The sequence below is a fragment of the Hipposideros armiger genome, unplaced genomic scaffold (assembly GCF_001890085.2).
Source record: "Hipposideros armiger isolate ML-2016 unplaced genomic scaffold, ASM189008v1 scaffold_97, whole genome shotgun sequence".
Lineage (NCBI taxonomy): Eukaryota > Metazoa > Chordata > Mammalia > Chiroptera > Hipposideridae > Hipposideros > Hipposideros armiger.
Genome location: NW_017731447.1, coordinates 2077927 through 2094631, shown reverse-complemented (window position 1 = coordinate 2094631; position 16705 = coordinate 2077927). Strand labels below are relative to the sequence as shown.

The 16705-nt window shown below is 40.8% G+C and overlaps 1 protein-coding gene across 4 annotated transcripts in view; it reads right to left on the bottom strand.

Annotated features, from left to right (window-relative positions):
- The window catches only part of CEP41 (centrosomal protein 41), a 41269-nt gene that overhangs the window by 20855 nt on the left and 3709 nt on the right, over nt 1–16705 (bottom strand). For 2 of the 4 annotated variants that reach the window (XM_019646183.1, XM_019646184.1), the window contains exon 2: nt 8598–8661. The exons of 1 other annotated variant lie outside the window; for it this stretch is intronic. In XM_019646183.1, the coding sequence (XP_019501728.1) occupies nt 8598–8661 (64 nt within the window). Of the gene's footprint in view, nt 1–8597; nt 8662–9580; nt 10077–16705 lie in introns of all 4 variants that reach the window. One more of the 4 variants, XM_019646185.1, reaches the window with a different exon arrangement.

Below are 16705 nucleotides of genomic sequence, written 5' to 3'. Positions count from 1 at the left end.
GTTCGGCACCCCACCATCTTTTTCTTAAGCTATTTTACATAATAGCGTTTGCTTAGACGATCTTGAATCCCCTACAGTTGCATGTATTGAGATGGCGGTCTCTTTTGGCTATGGCAGCTTCAGGCAGTCTCATCAGAAAACTGAGGTCCAAAAAAAAACCATTGACTTGTCCAGTGACATAGCACTTTCACAACTGGGCCGGGAGTAGTATTCCCAACCTCCTGGTTTCTCATATGCTCACAAAAACATATCGCGTCTCTAGTTGTGTTGTTTTAAAAACGCAATTTCACCGTGAGGTAAATATGTAGGAAGTGTTACTTCCTTAATAGTAGCAGGTGGGAACCATTTTAATGCTCAAAATTCCCCAAGGCATATTACGCATGGAAAACAATAGCCAACCTTATTATATAGCCTTTATTATTAAAGCATTACATTTCCCATCTATAGCGGTTTCGACTAACAAAGTGTCTAAAGTTCAATCAATAATCAGCATTTTCAGAGCATTGATACAGCACTCCATGTTGCACCCAGCAAGGCCTTCAACAACCCCATGAAGTAGGCTGTCACTTTTACCGTTTGGCAGGGAAAACAACATATTTTGCAGAAGCATACAAATATTTGGCAAAATTAAGATCAAATCTAAGAGGGCTATTGATAAGCTCTTTTCAGAGACATTCAATCTATCCAAGTAAGGAGAAAACAAAAGAAAATGGAGGATTTCTGCATTATTTTAGTTGGAGAAATGAGACAGTAGGCAGCGGCTGACTAATCGACACAAAATTCCCTAAAAATGACTTTAGAAAGTATGAAAAGTAGTTTTACCCCATTCACATAATGTTTATATCTTAACTAAGCAGCTTATCTTACCAGGGCTAATTTTATCTGAAAATAGTTTTTTTAAAGAGACTAGAAATGAATCAGTTCTATAGTTGACTGATTTATAAACACGCCTTTGTTTTATACAAAAGGAGTCTAAAAGGCTATCAGTGAACCAACCTTTTAAAAAAAAATTGAAATTATGCATCACTGCAAGATAAATTTTCCTAGGCAAGATTTCGATTACAAAGAAATGTCAGTGGCTCCCTATTGCTTACTGACTCAAGTTTAAGCTCCTTGCTTGAGTGCTGAAGGCACCTACATCTTGCCTACCTCTTCCATCTTCCCTTAATTACTAAACTTGACAAACTCTCTGCTCCTCTTTGTTTCTCTTAACATGTCCCGTTGTCCATGGAATCATAATAGCTCACCCAACTGGGAGTGACCTTGCCCTCCTCCAAACTTCTACAGCGCTTGGCTTACCACTCACAAGGCACATATCATTGTACTGCCTTATTTGTGTGCAAGTCTTATGTACCAGGACTATTTACACACACACACACACACACACACACACACACACACGCGCGCGCGCGCACACACTCTTTATCCCTTCCATTGTCTAGTGTAGGAGGCACTCAAAACTATTTGCTAAAGAAATATACTCTGAAGATCTACTATTTGAAGAATCCTTATAAGGAATTATTTTATAATGCAAATGATCATACCCCAATTTGGTTTGAGTTTTGTACACCTGATTTTCTAAGCTATGCATGACCTGATTTCTATTTGGTACATGTCATATATTACCTCTATATGACCCAGGTAACCTAGAAATGTATAAGGTGGTATTTAGCTTCTACTGAGTTTATAACTTAAGTTGTAACAAAAGATATATTAATAAAAAGTTTCACAATTTGAATCAAGAGGAAGAGACAATCTAACAACATCAATAGTGCTATGCAAAGAGAGAGCACAATCGATGAACTGAGTGACTCAATCATTAGATTTTTTTCCTTTGTTTTCCTATAATTTAATAACATTATTTGTACTGAGCCAGTAAGAAAAGCAAGTGATTTTGAGCAGCAGTAATCTAAAGTAAGATTTATAAGGCACGAACTCGGTTGCTAAGAGACAATTCCATTGCTTTATTTTTCTTCAATATTTCCCTACGCTACAGAGAAGTTCTTTTGGCTCCAAAGGAGCAGAAAGCGTGAAAAGAAGCACAGTGGTCCTTTGTGAATCTCAATAAGTTATACGAGTATATAGTGCTTTCTGGTTTGTAAAAGGCTTTCACATACATTTCTTCCTTTGACATAAGGAACAGAATTAAATACCAAATAAAAATGAAGGGTGCCTAGTTTGTAACGAGTTTGACTGCTGAAGATCAAGGTTATTAGCAAAAATTCAGGAAATGTAAAGACTAAAGAAGAAAAAAAAATGATGAGTTTGAGTGGAGATAACAAAAGGAAGGTGAATTAAAAAAAATAAGGCTAGATAAGACTGGGTGGAGATCGTCTACAGAATTTTGGAAAGCTCAAGAAATATGAAATCAGATTGAATATAGATTGAAATGAGAGGATAACACGAGTGATGAAAGAGTGTAGGAGGCTAACAAACAGGAGCCCTGTGGTTGGGAAAGGGTTCTTTAATCAGCCTGTGGTGCTGTAGAAGATAAACCTAGACAGAGTATATACGAGAACCCCACGGTGGGATATCATCAGAGGCATAATCCACTCGTGGCACAGGCTGGCAATGCTGGGGAGCTGGTAAGATACACCCAGGCACCTATGGAACAAAAGAAATATTCAAAGTTCAAAATAATTCTAATCTTTCCAGCCATGGCTATACATCAGTGTTTGAGTTTAGAAGAGAAGTCAAATCAGAAGCTTAGAAATAAAAACTCATCTTTACCCAGGAAGAAGATATCAGTCTTTGAAGAACACGGTAGAAGGTGATTTGGGTGAAGACGGGAGATACCACAAAATTCTTGATTTCTGGGGATTAACTCTGATTTGTTCACTGTTTGGTAAGGAAAGATTAAAGACCCATCTATTTAGCCTAGAAATGAGAACTACTCACTCATTTCTGTGCCTATTTCCACTGCTGAGAGCAGAGCTTAAAAACACACCACAGATGGGAGCTCCTTACTCTTATTTGGGCTATAAGATCATTCTTATGTTTTTTGTTTTTTTTTATTTTTTTCACTCTTATGTTTTCTTAACCAGGACTGCTCACCCTTTTCACCTCATGGCACACATATAAGTGATAATATTTGGACAGAACACAGGTTTGTGCTGTCCTGGGCCCTGATGGCTACCCAGGGGGCTGAAGGGATCTGTATCTTGGTACATAGCCCACAGGACACTGTACTGAATGCACAGGGAGGTATGTCATAAAAATGCATAGAGAGAAAATTCAAATAAAATCTTTCCCCTAAATAGACTTTAAAATGATTTCTTAATTTGAAACAATGAATGAAATCAGACAATAGACTATGATTTCTCTCCTACACTGACTTTACAGTACTTTGAATTTTAAGCAATTTTAAGCACACTGGCCCTTCCAAAGTGATTAAAAACGAGTTTGGGAGACATCTGCTTCCAGGAAGATGAGGTCGATGTATTTTTCTCTACTCCAGCTAAGTACAACAAGAGCCCTAGACAACCTACAAAATGGGAGAAAACATTTGTAAATCCTATTTCTGATAAGGGTCTAGTATCCAGAGTATATAAAAGAAGTCTTATAATTCAACAATAAAAAGAAAAATAACCCAATTAAAAAAAGAAACGGGCCAAAGGTTTGAACAGCCATTTCTCCATAGGAGATATACAAATGCCAATAAGCATATAAAAAGGTGCTCAACATCATTAGTCATTAGGGAAATGCAAATCAAAACCACAATGAGATACCACTTCACACACACAGTGATGACTATAATCAAAATGATGGACAATAAAAAGCATCATTGAGGATGTGGAGAAAATAGAGCCCTCCTACGTTGCTGGTGGGAAGGTACAGTGGTGCAGCTGCTTTGGAAAACAGTCTGGCAGTTCCTACAAAAATTAAACACAGAGCTAACATGTGACTAACAGTTCAACTACTAGGTACATAACCAAGAGAACTGAAAGCATATGTTCACACAAAAACATGTACACTGATGTTTATAGCGGCCTTGTGGCCAAAAAGGGTAAATAAACCAACTGTCCATCAACTGATGAGTGGATAAACAAAATGGGGAATAGCTACACAAAAGAATATTATTTGGCAATAAAAAGGGATGAAGTACTGACACATGCTACAATGACAGACCTTGGAAACATTACGCTAAGTGAAAGAAACCAGGCACAAAAGACCACATATTGCATGATTCCATTTAGAGGAAGTGTTCGGAACAGGCAAACTTACAGATACTGAGAGTAGATTAGTGTTTACCGGGGACTAGAAAAAAGAAGGAATGGGAAGTGATTGCTACTGGGTATGGGGTTTCTTTACGGGGTGACAAAAATGTCCTGCAATTAGATAGTGGTGATGTTTTCACCACCTTGTGAATGTACTAAAAACCTCTGCATCGTATACTCTCAGGGGGTGCATTTTCTGGTATGTAAATTATATCTTAATTTACAAAAATAACACACCAATTAAAAACACTATTTAATTTTTTAAAAACGGACATTATATATAAAAAAAATGTAAGCAGACTCTGATAAAGAGAGGAAGGCACATCACCAGCTAGGGACCTCAGGAACCAAAGAATGAGATGATAGTTGAGTTACTTGGGTGTTCGTTTGTTTTTTGCCTCATATACCCTAACCTTGGAGCTGAAAAAGCCAGCAACCCAGAAATAACAATAGACCAAAAAACAAAACAAAACAAAAACCCTGACAAAAGTCTGCTGTCTTCAGCCAAAGGACCAGGAAACCAGGCAGCCTAGCAAGACAGAAAACCATCAGACTATAACTGTCTCATTCCAGCCAAACCCCACAGAGACGCTGTGGCCTCACTAAGTCCAGGTGGAAGCCTCGATCTCCATCCTTGCTGAGCTGTGGTGAGATGCCATCCAAGTACCATAAAGAGGAGAAAGAGGGTGGCGCTGAAAAAATATTCTAAGATATAATGGCTGAAAACTTCCCACATCTGGTCAGTGACATAAACCTAAAGATTTATATAGAAGCTGAGTGAACTCCAAACAGGACAAACCCAAAGAAATCCAAACCAAGACACATTATAATTAAACTTCTAAAAAAAAAAAATCTTGACAGCAGCAAGAGAAAAAATGACACTTTACTTACATGGGAAAACCATTTGTATAACAGATTTCTCATCAGAAACCATGGCAGCCAGAAGGAAATGGCACAATACTGTTCAAGTGCTGAAAGAAAAGAGCTGCCAACCCAGAATCCTATACGCAGAGAAAATACCCTTCAGGAATGAGGGAAATCAAGACCTTCACAGATGAAGGAAAACTAAGAGACTCTGTCACCAGCTAAGAAAGGGTAAAGGAAGTTCTCTAATTATAAAAGAAAACAAAAGCAAAAACAAAATTGGAGCCTTAGAGCATCAGGAAAAGGAAAGAATACAGTAAGCAAAACTATGGGCATATATATTCTTTTCAAATGCCTATGGAACATATACCAAGACAGACTAGTGTATCCTGTGTAATAAAATGAACACCAATAAATTTTTAAAAATTGAAATATACAAAGTGCATTCATTCTCTAGCCACAATGGTATCGAACTGAAAATCAACAACAGAAATTTAACAGGAAAATCTCCAAACACTTGCAAACTAAACAACATACTTCTAAATAATCCATGGGCCAAAGAGGAAGTCTCAGGAAAACAGAAAGATACATTGAATTGAATGAAAATGAAAATACAACCTATCAAAATTTGTGGGATTCAGCTTAAGCAGTGTTAAGAGAAATTTATGGCACTAACTACATGCGTTAAAAAGAGGGAAAGTCAGGCTGGCTGAGTGGCTCAGTTGGTTAAGTGCTCGCTCAAGAGTTTGAGCTCTGAGCAACCAGCAGTTCGATTCCTGGCCCGAGCTGAGCTGCCAACAGGTGGCATGATGGCTCAGCTACAAAAAAAAAAAAGAGGGAAAGTCTTAAATCAATAATCTAAGCTCTTACCTCAAGAATCTAGAAACAGAGGAGCAAAAAAAAAAAAACCCCAAAGCAAACAGAAGGAAGGAAATAAGATAAAAGCAATGACATTTAAAACAGAAAAACAATAGAGAAAAATTGATGAGACTCAGAGCTGGTTCTTTGAAAGGGTCAATAAGATGGACAAACCTTCAGTAAAGGAAAAAAAAAAAGAGAGAGGGAAAAGACACAAGTTACCAATACCAGGAATGAAACAGACTATTACTTCCGACACTACAGGCATCACAAGGGTAATAAGAAAACACGAACAACAACTCCATACACATAAATTTGAAAACTTGGATGAACTGTACTAATTCCTCAAAAAACACAAACTACCACAATTCACCCAATATGAAACAAATATTAGGCATTTATCCCAGAGAAATGAAGACTTGTATACACACAAAAATCTGTACACAAATGTTTATGGCACCTTGATTTGTAATAGTCAAAACATGAAAACAATCCAGATGTCCTTCAACAGGCAAATGGTTATACTGCAGCATACCATGGAATACTACTCAGTAACACCACCACCACCTACCACCACCACCACCACCACGGATAAACAAAAAAGCTACTAACACACCCAACAAACTGGACGATCTCCAGTATGCTGAGCGAAAAAAGCCAATCTAGAAATCATGCATCCTGTAGGATTCCCTTTATATATATAGCGTTTGTGAAATTACAGAACTGGAGAACAGATTAGTGGTTGCCAGGGTTTAAGGAAGGGGTGAGGGTGGAAAGCGGATGTGGCTTTAAAAAGGCAACATGAAGGATCCTCGTGTTGATGGAAGTGTTCTGTATCTAGGCTGTATCTATCAATGCCAATATCATGGTTGCGATTTTTCAGTATAGTCTTGCAAGATGTGACCATGGGAAGGTGGGTAAAGGGTACACAGAATCTCTCTGAATTATTGCTTACAATTCCACATAAATCTACAATTACCTCAAAATAAACAGTTTAATTTGCAAAAACGCTAGCTTAAAAATCTCCAAATATAAGATGACATAGGTAATTACAACATATTATAAACAGCAGATATAAGTATCTCAATGTAAAAAAACCTGAAATTAATTTTAGGTACCACTACTGAGTCAAACTTTGCTTATGAACTGAGACATTAAACGAGAAAGAAATGGGTGTTCATTCACAATTCCCAATTCAACTTCCAGGAGAAAAACCCATGAAGATATCGAGAAACCTATAGACTTGAAAAAAACTTTAGTTCTTAAAATTTTTAATTTTAAGAAGGTTCCAAGAGAAATACATGACTTCATAGTAGTCTTAAAATGTTATCTGGACTCCTCAGAGAAAATAGGGCATTTTTAATCAGTGCTTCTTTCACAGAATAGCTTGTTCCAGAAGGGCAGGTCACAGCTGCAATTTACGGGCAGACAGGTAGAGATGGAGAAGTTGACGGCATCTGTGGCAGAGGAGGCCGGGGAAATACTGGGGCAGCAGGGCCTAAGGGACAGGACACAGGACCTGTCCCAGCTCTCCAACATCGACTTCCTCATCCTGTATACAAATCCCAGTTCTAGCTCCCGTACGTAACTTCAAGTAAGTCACACAATCTCTGTGCCACAATTTCCTCCTTCTCAAAAACAGATTAATTTTTTTTTTTTACCTCCCATCAAACAGGATATTTGCAAGGAAATATCTGTACAGCACGGAAATGTTCGAAAGAAAGGTCCCCCGAAATAGTATCTGCAAATGTGGTTTATTTAAAACATGTAAGTCTTTTATATGAGGAAACATGTATAGTGGAAGATAATGATTTTGAAGGAGGCTGGAGAAGAAGGAAGACAAAATGAATGAGATTTTAAACAAAGACAACATCCCACTGTATTTTCTCAGTTGTCTCGAAGGCCACTGGTGGGAATAGTCAGTGTTGCTAAAGTCATGCAGCACCCCAATCTGCCAGCGGAACCATTTTAATAGGATAGATTTTTCACGGCAGGCTTTGAAAGTTTGGAAAAAAAAAAAAAACTAAGCAAATCAACAACCCAAATCTCCCAAGCCTGCAAATCCACGAGGCGCCTGGGGAGTAGTATTCATCACAACACTGAAAAAATGTTAACAACATGGAAATAAGCTGTAATGCACTCTTAAATTTCATTTTACCTGAATTGCAGCACTAATTTAATTTTGCCTGGAATTTCAGTTACTCATTCAAGTCTGTCTGCCTCCACCTTAATCTAAGCACACTGATTGCAAAAATCACGATTCACACTCATCTTTATATGTCCCATGGGCCGCTGCTTTGCATGTAGCTGGCTCTCTGCGAATGCTGAATTGAACAAATGTGCACACGTATAATCTATTTAAGGTGTTGCAAAATAGAGGCTGACCTCCTGATATTTATTAGCCTCAGCCCTACAACTTATTGAACCATGTTTTCATCAATTTCTCAATTTCTAATAAGCAAAATTATGTAAATGAAAATTTTTACTGGTAGTCTGCAAAACAATTTTCGAAGAGAAGTCCTGAGCCCAAAAAGACATCAGACAAGACAGTGAGAAACTGTCATACCACGTGTGACAATTGTCAATAATTGACTTCTTGTCAATAATTAGCTATTGGATTCAATAAAAAAAAGTTTACATTTTCTCATCGTTACTTACCAGTGTCCAGTCTTGACTTGACATGCTGATACTTTGGGTTTTGTGGGATCCTTTTGGTCAGATACTAAAAAATTTTTAAAAAATTCACAATTAATTGGGTTAATGCAAGGATAAGGGTGGCAAAAATGGGGAAAGAATCAGATATTTAAAAAAATAGAACAAGTGCTAAAATTCCATCAAATTTAAAGATGAAAGGCGCTCTAGACTGTCTTCTCAAAATAGGACTCTTCCCAACAGCATGTCCACAGGTGAAGATGGTTATCTTGTTTCTATCAAAACATTTCCATATTTTGTCAAAATAATCTCACAGCACTACGTAAAAAAAGGACTAGGATAAAAGTTCTTAAAAATTATTCCTGACATTGAGCCCAGATTGGTCTGTAATGTCCATCCAGTCCATTGTCGCAACTCAGAATAAGCCACCCTACTTTGCCTCAAGAAATCAGTTAAAAGAACTAACGGCGGCTCTCCTGTCCTTTTTAATTTGACTCTTTGGATGATGGTTTGTAGGCCATCTCCTCTGGATATCCTCTAGATTTCACCCACATCTGCCCTAAAAAATGGCATGTGGATCTAGACTGAGCACAGTGCCCAGATGCTGTCAGGCCAGGACCCGGTTTGGCAGGCCTTTCCCACTGCTTGCCGGGACTCTAAGCCTCTGCAGATGTCACTATGATGGCATCTGCTCTCGGGACAGCTGGGGCACATCATGGGCTCAGGGTAAGTTTCCGGTCAGCAAAAAGACCTGTGTCGGGTCTCCCTTGTCTTGTCCTCTGGTAGTGAACTCTGAATCTAAGCACAAGACATTTATTCATGTTACATTTCAGTGGCATTTTCAAAAGCCATGAAATGAGGGAAGGCTAATGAATAAAGACATACAAAACACAGCTTTCTTGCTCAGGTTTGTTTCTGGCCTGCAAATCTGAAAACCATATGTTCGGTCACAGGTAGATGTGGAATGTGAAATTAAAACTGGGTGATACCTTTCCAGCTTCATCTTCTGCCACTCACTCACAGGTTCCCAAGAGCGCCACATTCATGCAGGTCGCCAGTCTTAGCAGAGGTCTACCCAGAATGCCTTTGCTCAACTTGTCCTTGGGGAAAACTTCACTTCCTCTCCAAGCTGTCCCGGGTGGAATCAGGCACTTTCTTCTCCCTGGTTCCCAGCCTATGGACACCCTGTACCATGGGGCGCCCCCTGACTTTCCTCTCTCGTCTAGGGTTTCCTTGAAGGCAGGGAAATACCTTACTCAAACTGGTCTTCACCCAGGACCTAGTACATAGTACGTACATTTATTGATCTTCAATCAATAATAAATGAATATCTAGAATGAGGATTGTATTACAGCAACGACCTGGTGGTTCTTAGAAGGAAACATCAAACTTTAAAACCTGTATCGCTTGCCCTTGAAAACATAGGTAATGACAGCACGTAGTGAATTCCTTACTATTCCTATTCCTACTATTATATTTTCATACCTAAAAAAGAAAAAAAAATTCGAATAAAAAGGTCACTCCTTTAGTATTATTTAAAAACTCACTGACATTGCCTGTTTTTTTATTTTATTTTACCCCAGGCAAGTAAAGCCTTCATCACGGATGCTTAGCAGTGGTCCTTAGATGTGTCTTGGAACCCCTGAGCTATTATACCCTGAGAGAAAGGTTTCTCCATCAGATCAGTAACCTGCTGTCTAGAAGAGAAAGTGCCTCTAATGCCAATTACAGCTCCTTCTTAGACAAAGATGGAGAAGGTTCTTAAGTGAGAGAAGGAAAATAGTCAAAGTCTGCAAAGGGGGACTTTAGGATGAGTTCCCCAGAGGAAGACAACATCATGGCAAAACAAGAAAAAAAACCGAAAAGGCCAACAAAAACACAGGGAAACATGTGCCTGGTAAATTAAGTCAAGAAAAGCTAATCCCAGAATTGAGTTATCTTAGCTAAGACATTTTCTTTTCTTTCTTTCTTTTTCACTCTGTCATTTTATAATTTCTATATGCTATTTCCTGTTTTTACTTTTGTTTTGTTTTTCTCACTAGTTTCCTAGCAAAGCTTCTTCTGAAAAAATTCCAGGCAAGTCTCTGCTGAAACAAGGGGATTTGTCCATACCTAAGCCAACACAGCTAAGAAGTGAGGGTGTCTCCGGGGACCAGGTGTGGTGGCAGTGGGGTGATGGGGAGAGTGTGGACAGCTGCAGTCAGCGAGCCCTTCCCGCCCCCGGTTTTCCCTTACAGAGACTAATGAGAAATCCATATGCTGCAGCAGAAAAATGTACTATTTCCTTCCCATTTTCCCATTTTGGTCCAACTTCTCGTTCTTGACTTTCTAGCACCAACCACAGCGTAAAACTATTTATGCTGCACAAAAGCAAAGCGCCACAGATTGTATGGAATTGCCATACTTTTTTCCTGAATATCCTTGCTCTGGGAGGTGACTGTTTCTTGCCCTACTGACCCACTGGCTTTCTTCAGTTATGTAAACAGGATGGAATGGTGGCAAGTGAAAGAGCTGAGAAAGAAGCTGTTTCAGAGGAGGACTATTCATTCAACAACGCCTTCCTGAGCAGCAATCATTCATTCAGATGACATCCATTGGGTGCCTACTAGGAGTAAGCCACCATGCTGAGGACGCAGAGGTAAAAAACACAGTCCTAGCCACCTAGCTCTCACTGATGCTGGGAAGAAAGACATACGAATAGATGCCACGCTGCATGACGAACAAGGAGAGGAACACGGAGGGCACAAGAGGAGCATATAAGATTGGCCCCTGATCCAGACCAGAGGAGTTAAGGGCCGTTTCCTGAGGGGTGACTTGTAAGCTGAAATCTGAGGGCCGAGGAAGTTAGTCAAACTAAAGTGGTAGGTGGGAGCTCCAGGGTTTCCGGTAACTGGTAGACCCGGAGCACAGGGGCAATATGGAGTCAAATGAGGTTGGAGAGGCAGATAGGGAGAGGTCACAAAAGGCACTGTCTCCTGGGTTTTTTCCTGGAGGTAACTGGTTCCAAATGGGCCATTTTCCTTCTCCCCCAAGCCTGGGGACAAATATCAATGTCTGGAGACATTTTAGGTCATCAGAACTGGGTGACAGGACAGGGATGCCGGTAAACACCCTACAACGACAGGAAAGTCCCCACAATAAAGAATTAGTTGGCCTGCAATGTGGGTAGGGCTGAAGCTGAGGAACCCTGGTGTAGATGATGGGGAGTCACTGAAGAAAGTTTGAGGAGGAGTGCTGGAATTACATTTCCATTCTAGAAAGATCACTCTGGCAGCACAATCACAGTCACAGTCTAGAACAAAGGCACAAACGTCAGTTATGGGGCAGTTGTGCTAAGAGGATCTGTGGTCCGAAGGAAGTAGCAGTAGAGGAGGAAGAGACATTCTCAAGAAATCTATAAGATGTAAAATCAATATAATTTAAAGTTGGTGTAATGGTGGGGGGGCAGTGATGCCATTCCGCAAATTAAGGAGGAAGCATATTGAAAACCGTGATGTATGCCGTTTGGGGCGTGTTGAGTATGAGGCAGCTGTGAGTTATCCAGAATGGAAGTGGTGAGCTGGCTCTTTGGGCCTGGAGTTCTGGAGAGAGATCTTGGCTAGAAAAAAACAAGAGTTGGGGATGCCAGCACATAGGCAGCAGGGGAAGCCATGGAAATGGGCAAAATCACCACTGGAGACGGAGAAGAAAACCCCCACCATTTCGGGTCAGGTGGAGAAAGGCATCATGGATGAGACTCACAGAAGGCCAGAAGAAAGTGGGCCATGCAAATGAGAGTTGTAGGGAGAAGGGAGTGGACGACAGTGATGGGTGCTGTCAAGTCAGAAAACAAGAGGTCAAGAAAACAAGGGAACAAGAAATCGGCAGGTCAAGGAAGAGAACAACAGAAAAGTGAATGTGGATTGAGTCAACGGGGACATTGGTGGCAAGCCTGGAGGCTGCGGTACAGTAAACTGACAGGAGCAGAAGCACAAACAGCAGGTGGAGTGTGTGAGAGGGGAGGAAGGAAAGAAGACGGAGGTAGCCAGATGCTCTTTCTTTTTCCCCTTGAGAGTTGCTCAGGAATAGTTTTTGTTGTTTTGTTTTGTAAGAAAGGAGAGATTTGAGGATGTTTCTAGGCTTCATGGACTAGATAACAGACATTGAAAATGAGGCAGGAAGGTATGGGAACAGGGTAGAAGAGGATAATGCCCAGAACCCCGGCGGAAGGGCCAGCTTTGGAGATACTATATTTAAGATAAAGCTACGAGGTAGGGAGCGGGTCATGATGAAGTTCATCAGGAGAGAGAAGCTGAGAAAGCCCACGTTTGTGGTATTCTTACAGGCTCTTTGGAGGGTAACCAAAAATGCCAAAGGCCTTTTGAGAGCTTACACCTTAGGGAGGGTCAAAAGATAAAGCCCTGGCAACCCACCCCACCCCAGCTACTTAACTTCTACTTAGTTTTCAAGACCCAGCACAAACGTATCTTCCAGGAAGACTCCTCTGAGGACCCTAGTCAGATGGAAACCTCATCGCCTGGACTGTCATAGCACTTGGACCATTTATACTCCTCACTCCTTGTAGGTAGACAGGGGCTCTACCTTGTAGACCTCTGTATCTGCTACGAGGCCTTGCCCTAGTGTGAGAGGAGTTAGGACTGCCAAATGGATGAAGGTGGTTCTGAGACCTGAGCAACATGCAATGTGTGTGCCATGGCCACATGGGCAGCACAGACACCGAGGGCTCTAGGAAAGTGAAACAGAGATAGCTCATGCATGGGGTGGTGGGGGGGAGGGCGGGCATAAGGACGAACTCATGGAAGAAATGGCACTGGAACTGTTTTAAGGGTTGACCTTCTGTGGATAAAAAGATGGGGGGAAAGGATGGAAAAAATAGTCCACGTGGAGAAAACTTGAACAGCAAAGCCTCTTTAAAAAGCACGTGTAAAGGACAGCTGGAGAAGGTCCAAGAACAATGGCAACAATAACAAAGGGAATTGCTGCTAACATTTGCTGAGCACTTCACTATGTCGTCAGGCACTCCTGAAGCATTTTACCTCCATTATCTCAAGTAAGCCTCATAACCACCTGTGAGGTAAATATTATCATCCTCATCCTATGTATTAGGAAACAGAGGTGGGGTGACTTCCTGAAGTTCCTCAGCTGGTAAAAGTGGTGGAACCTGGACTTACACTGGGCAGTCTGGTTCTAGAGCTTGAATTCTGAAACACTGTACTATACAGTCTCATTCTGGCAGGGGTGCAGAATATGGAGTCCGCTGATGGGTTTTACGAGGTCCATGAGTCCTATGAAACTGTATGCAAATTTTGAGTGTGTGTGCATTTTTCTGGGGAAAGACTCCTTAGCTTTCACCAAATTTTCAAAGGTGTTTATAACCCCAAAAGGGTTAAGAACCACAGGTATATGGAATTGTATGGTCAAGATTGGACCCGATAAATAGGCTCCACATGGAGAACCCTGAATGGAGAATGGGTGTCTGGATGGGGCCCCGAAGACAATGGAAGGTACTAAAAATACTGAGCTGTGAGCCACACAATCAAAAAGAGTATTTTGGCAGATTACTAACATATGCAAAGTAAGACGGGGCTTTGTGACTACATGGATGTGGGAGAAGAGGGGAGAATAATGAGAAGTCGACAATAGGATTTTTCTGAAAGAAAATCACCAAAAAATGAGTGAGATTGTCTGAATCACAAATCATTAAAAATGAATGAGCTTTTCTGACTTCTCACCTCTCTTACAATGAAACTCACGAGGTTGTTCGCATTTCAATTGCAACATATGTAATACGATTTACATTTAAAGGATGTAAAAAACACCATTATACAGGTTGTTCAGAATTTCTCTGCTTATCTCCTTTGTAGAGAAGTCCATAAAATGAAGGGAGTGGGTGTCAATTTCAAAAACAGCCTTATTTAAGGCAATCTCACATTTAAAAATAGGTCTTTTAAGGGAGATTTTTTTTTTCCCCATGGGAGCTTTAATCTGGTCCAGTTCTACTGATCTCAAACACCAACCATGACCCATGTTCACACATACAGCAGCCCCTATTTTGCCAGCAGCTACCACCTGTGGCCTATTTTATGTTTCAAGATGACCACACAGAAGCTGCCATCCCACTTAGACTGTGATGCTGACACTCCTCCCACCAAGGTTTGGGGCTTATGTTTCCACCCCTTGAATCTGGATGGGCCTGTGACCATGATGGAAGTGATGTGATATGACTGCTGAGGCTAGATCATAAAAGGCAATACGGCTCCCACCTGGTTCTCTTGGGACACTTGTTCTTGGAACCCAGCCACCATGCTGTGAGGGAGGTCAAGTCACATGGAAAAGGCCATGGGTAGGTGGTACGGAAGGTGGCCCTAGCTGAGGAGGTCCCAGCCGGCAGGCTGCATCAACAGTCAGCATGTGAATGAAGAAGCCTTCAAGATAACTCTGCTTTAGCCTCCATCTGTCTGCAAAACCACATGAGATCCCAAGTAAGAACTGCCTAGCTGAGACTGGTCAACCTCCAGGACCAGAGAGAATAATGACTATTGTTGATTTAAGCCACTAAATATGGGGGTGATTCATGACAAACCAATATGTAATTGGAACAGCCCCCCACCCCTTTTTCCTTTCTATCTCAGCTCCTTGGGGGGAAAAAAAACTATACTGGGTGTTTGCACCGTGCTCCTCAACCCATTGCAGTATGGCTACTGTCCCTACCATTCTACCATGGTTCCTGTAGCCAACATAAGAGATCCCCTAATTGCCAAATATAATGGCTACTTTTTGGTCTTTAACTTACTTGACCTTTCTGTTACAACTTGACACTGTTACATCTTCTTCAGTTTCTACTCCCTTGACTTCAGTGCTCTCTCTCTCCCTGGTTCTTCAATGACACATGGATCACTCCTCTGTCAGCCACTTAAACACTGTATTCCCCAGAATTCCACATTCTATCTACAGGTTCTCTGTGGGCCAAACACTTAGGTTTAATTCCATCTATATGTTTTTTATTTCTAAGTAGTGAACTCTAGCCTTGACTTCTTCTAGCTCCAACATATATTTTTACTCATTCAATAAATATTTAAGGAACAACTAACTATTGTGTGGCAGGCAGGGGCACAATGCAGACAAAGTCCCTATCTTATGTTTCTGTAAGTGTACCAGAAATAAACAAGCAAATAAAATAATTACAGATCATGATCTACTGGGTGAAGATAGCATATTGAACAAGTGCACCTAATTTCACTTCCTTCCAAAGCCTCAGTGAAACACCACTGAAAGGAAATTATTTTAAGGACATAACACCCCAAAAAACAGAGAAAGTGGGAGAAGTGATAGCAATAGATTTCTGAAGTCTAGAAAGCACACCAACAAGTGAAAATGACTTGATGGACTCAAGGAAGTCAAAGGGAAAGTCAAGAACAATTCTTAAAAGTCTGATGAATTGACAACCCCAGGCACCTCCAAAGGAGGGAATAAAAGAAGTAGCTGAAACATGGAAGATTGGTCCAAGGTGATTGAGAAGCAGCTAGATCTCCAAAACCTTCTCCCCTCTGTGCCCTGGGGTGATTGCCTCTTCCCCTCCCATACAGGTATCTACAGATTTATTCCCTGGAAAGGAATTCTGGATTGGGAGGTCTCCAGACACAGGGAAAGGTGGAGGTATCTTTTCTGAAAGTAGCGGTATTAAGTGATGCATACTAATGTTGAGATTTAGCCCCCATCCCTAATTCCTGCAGGGATTCAACTAGGCTTTTACTCTCAGGAGAGTGGGATTTCTGAGGAAAATGACCAGCCTGAGAGGAAAGAGCTAAAGGTACAGATTTGGGAGGTGGCGTCCCCAAATTCTGGCCCACTGAGATTTTCCTGTAATTAAGCTCATCATCAGCAAGCCCCTCCCAAATATACAGAGATCCCAATTACATTTTTAAGTCTCCTACTCAAAAATATAAATTAACAATTGAGGATTAAAAGAAGCCTGAGAACATTACTATGGACTGAATTGTGTCCCCCAAAATTCTTGTGTTGAAGCTCTCATTCCCAATGCAACTGTGTTTGGAGATAGGGTCTTGAGGAGGTAATTAAAGTTAATGAGGTTATAAAGGTGGGGCACAAATCCA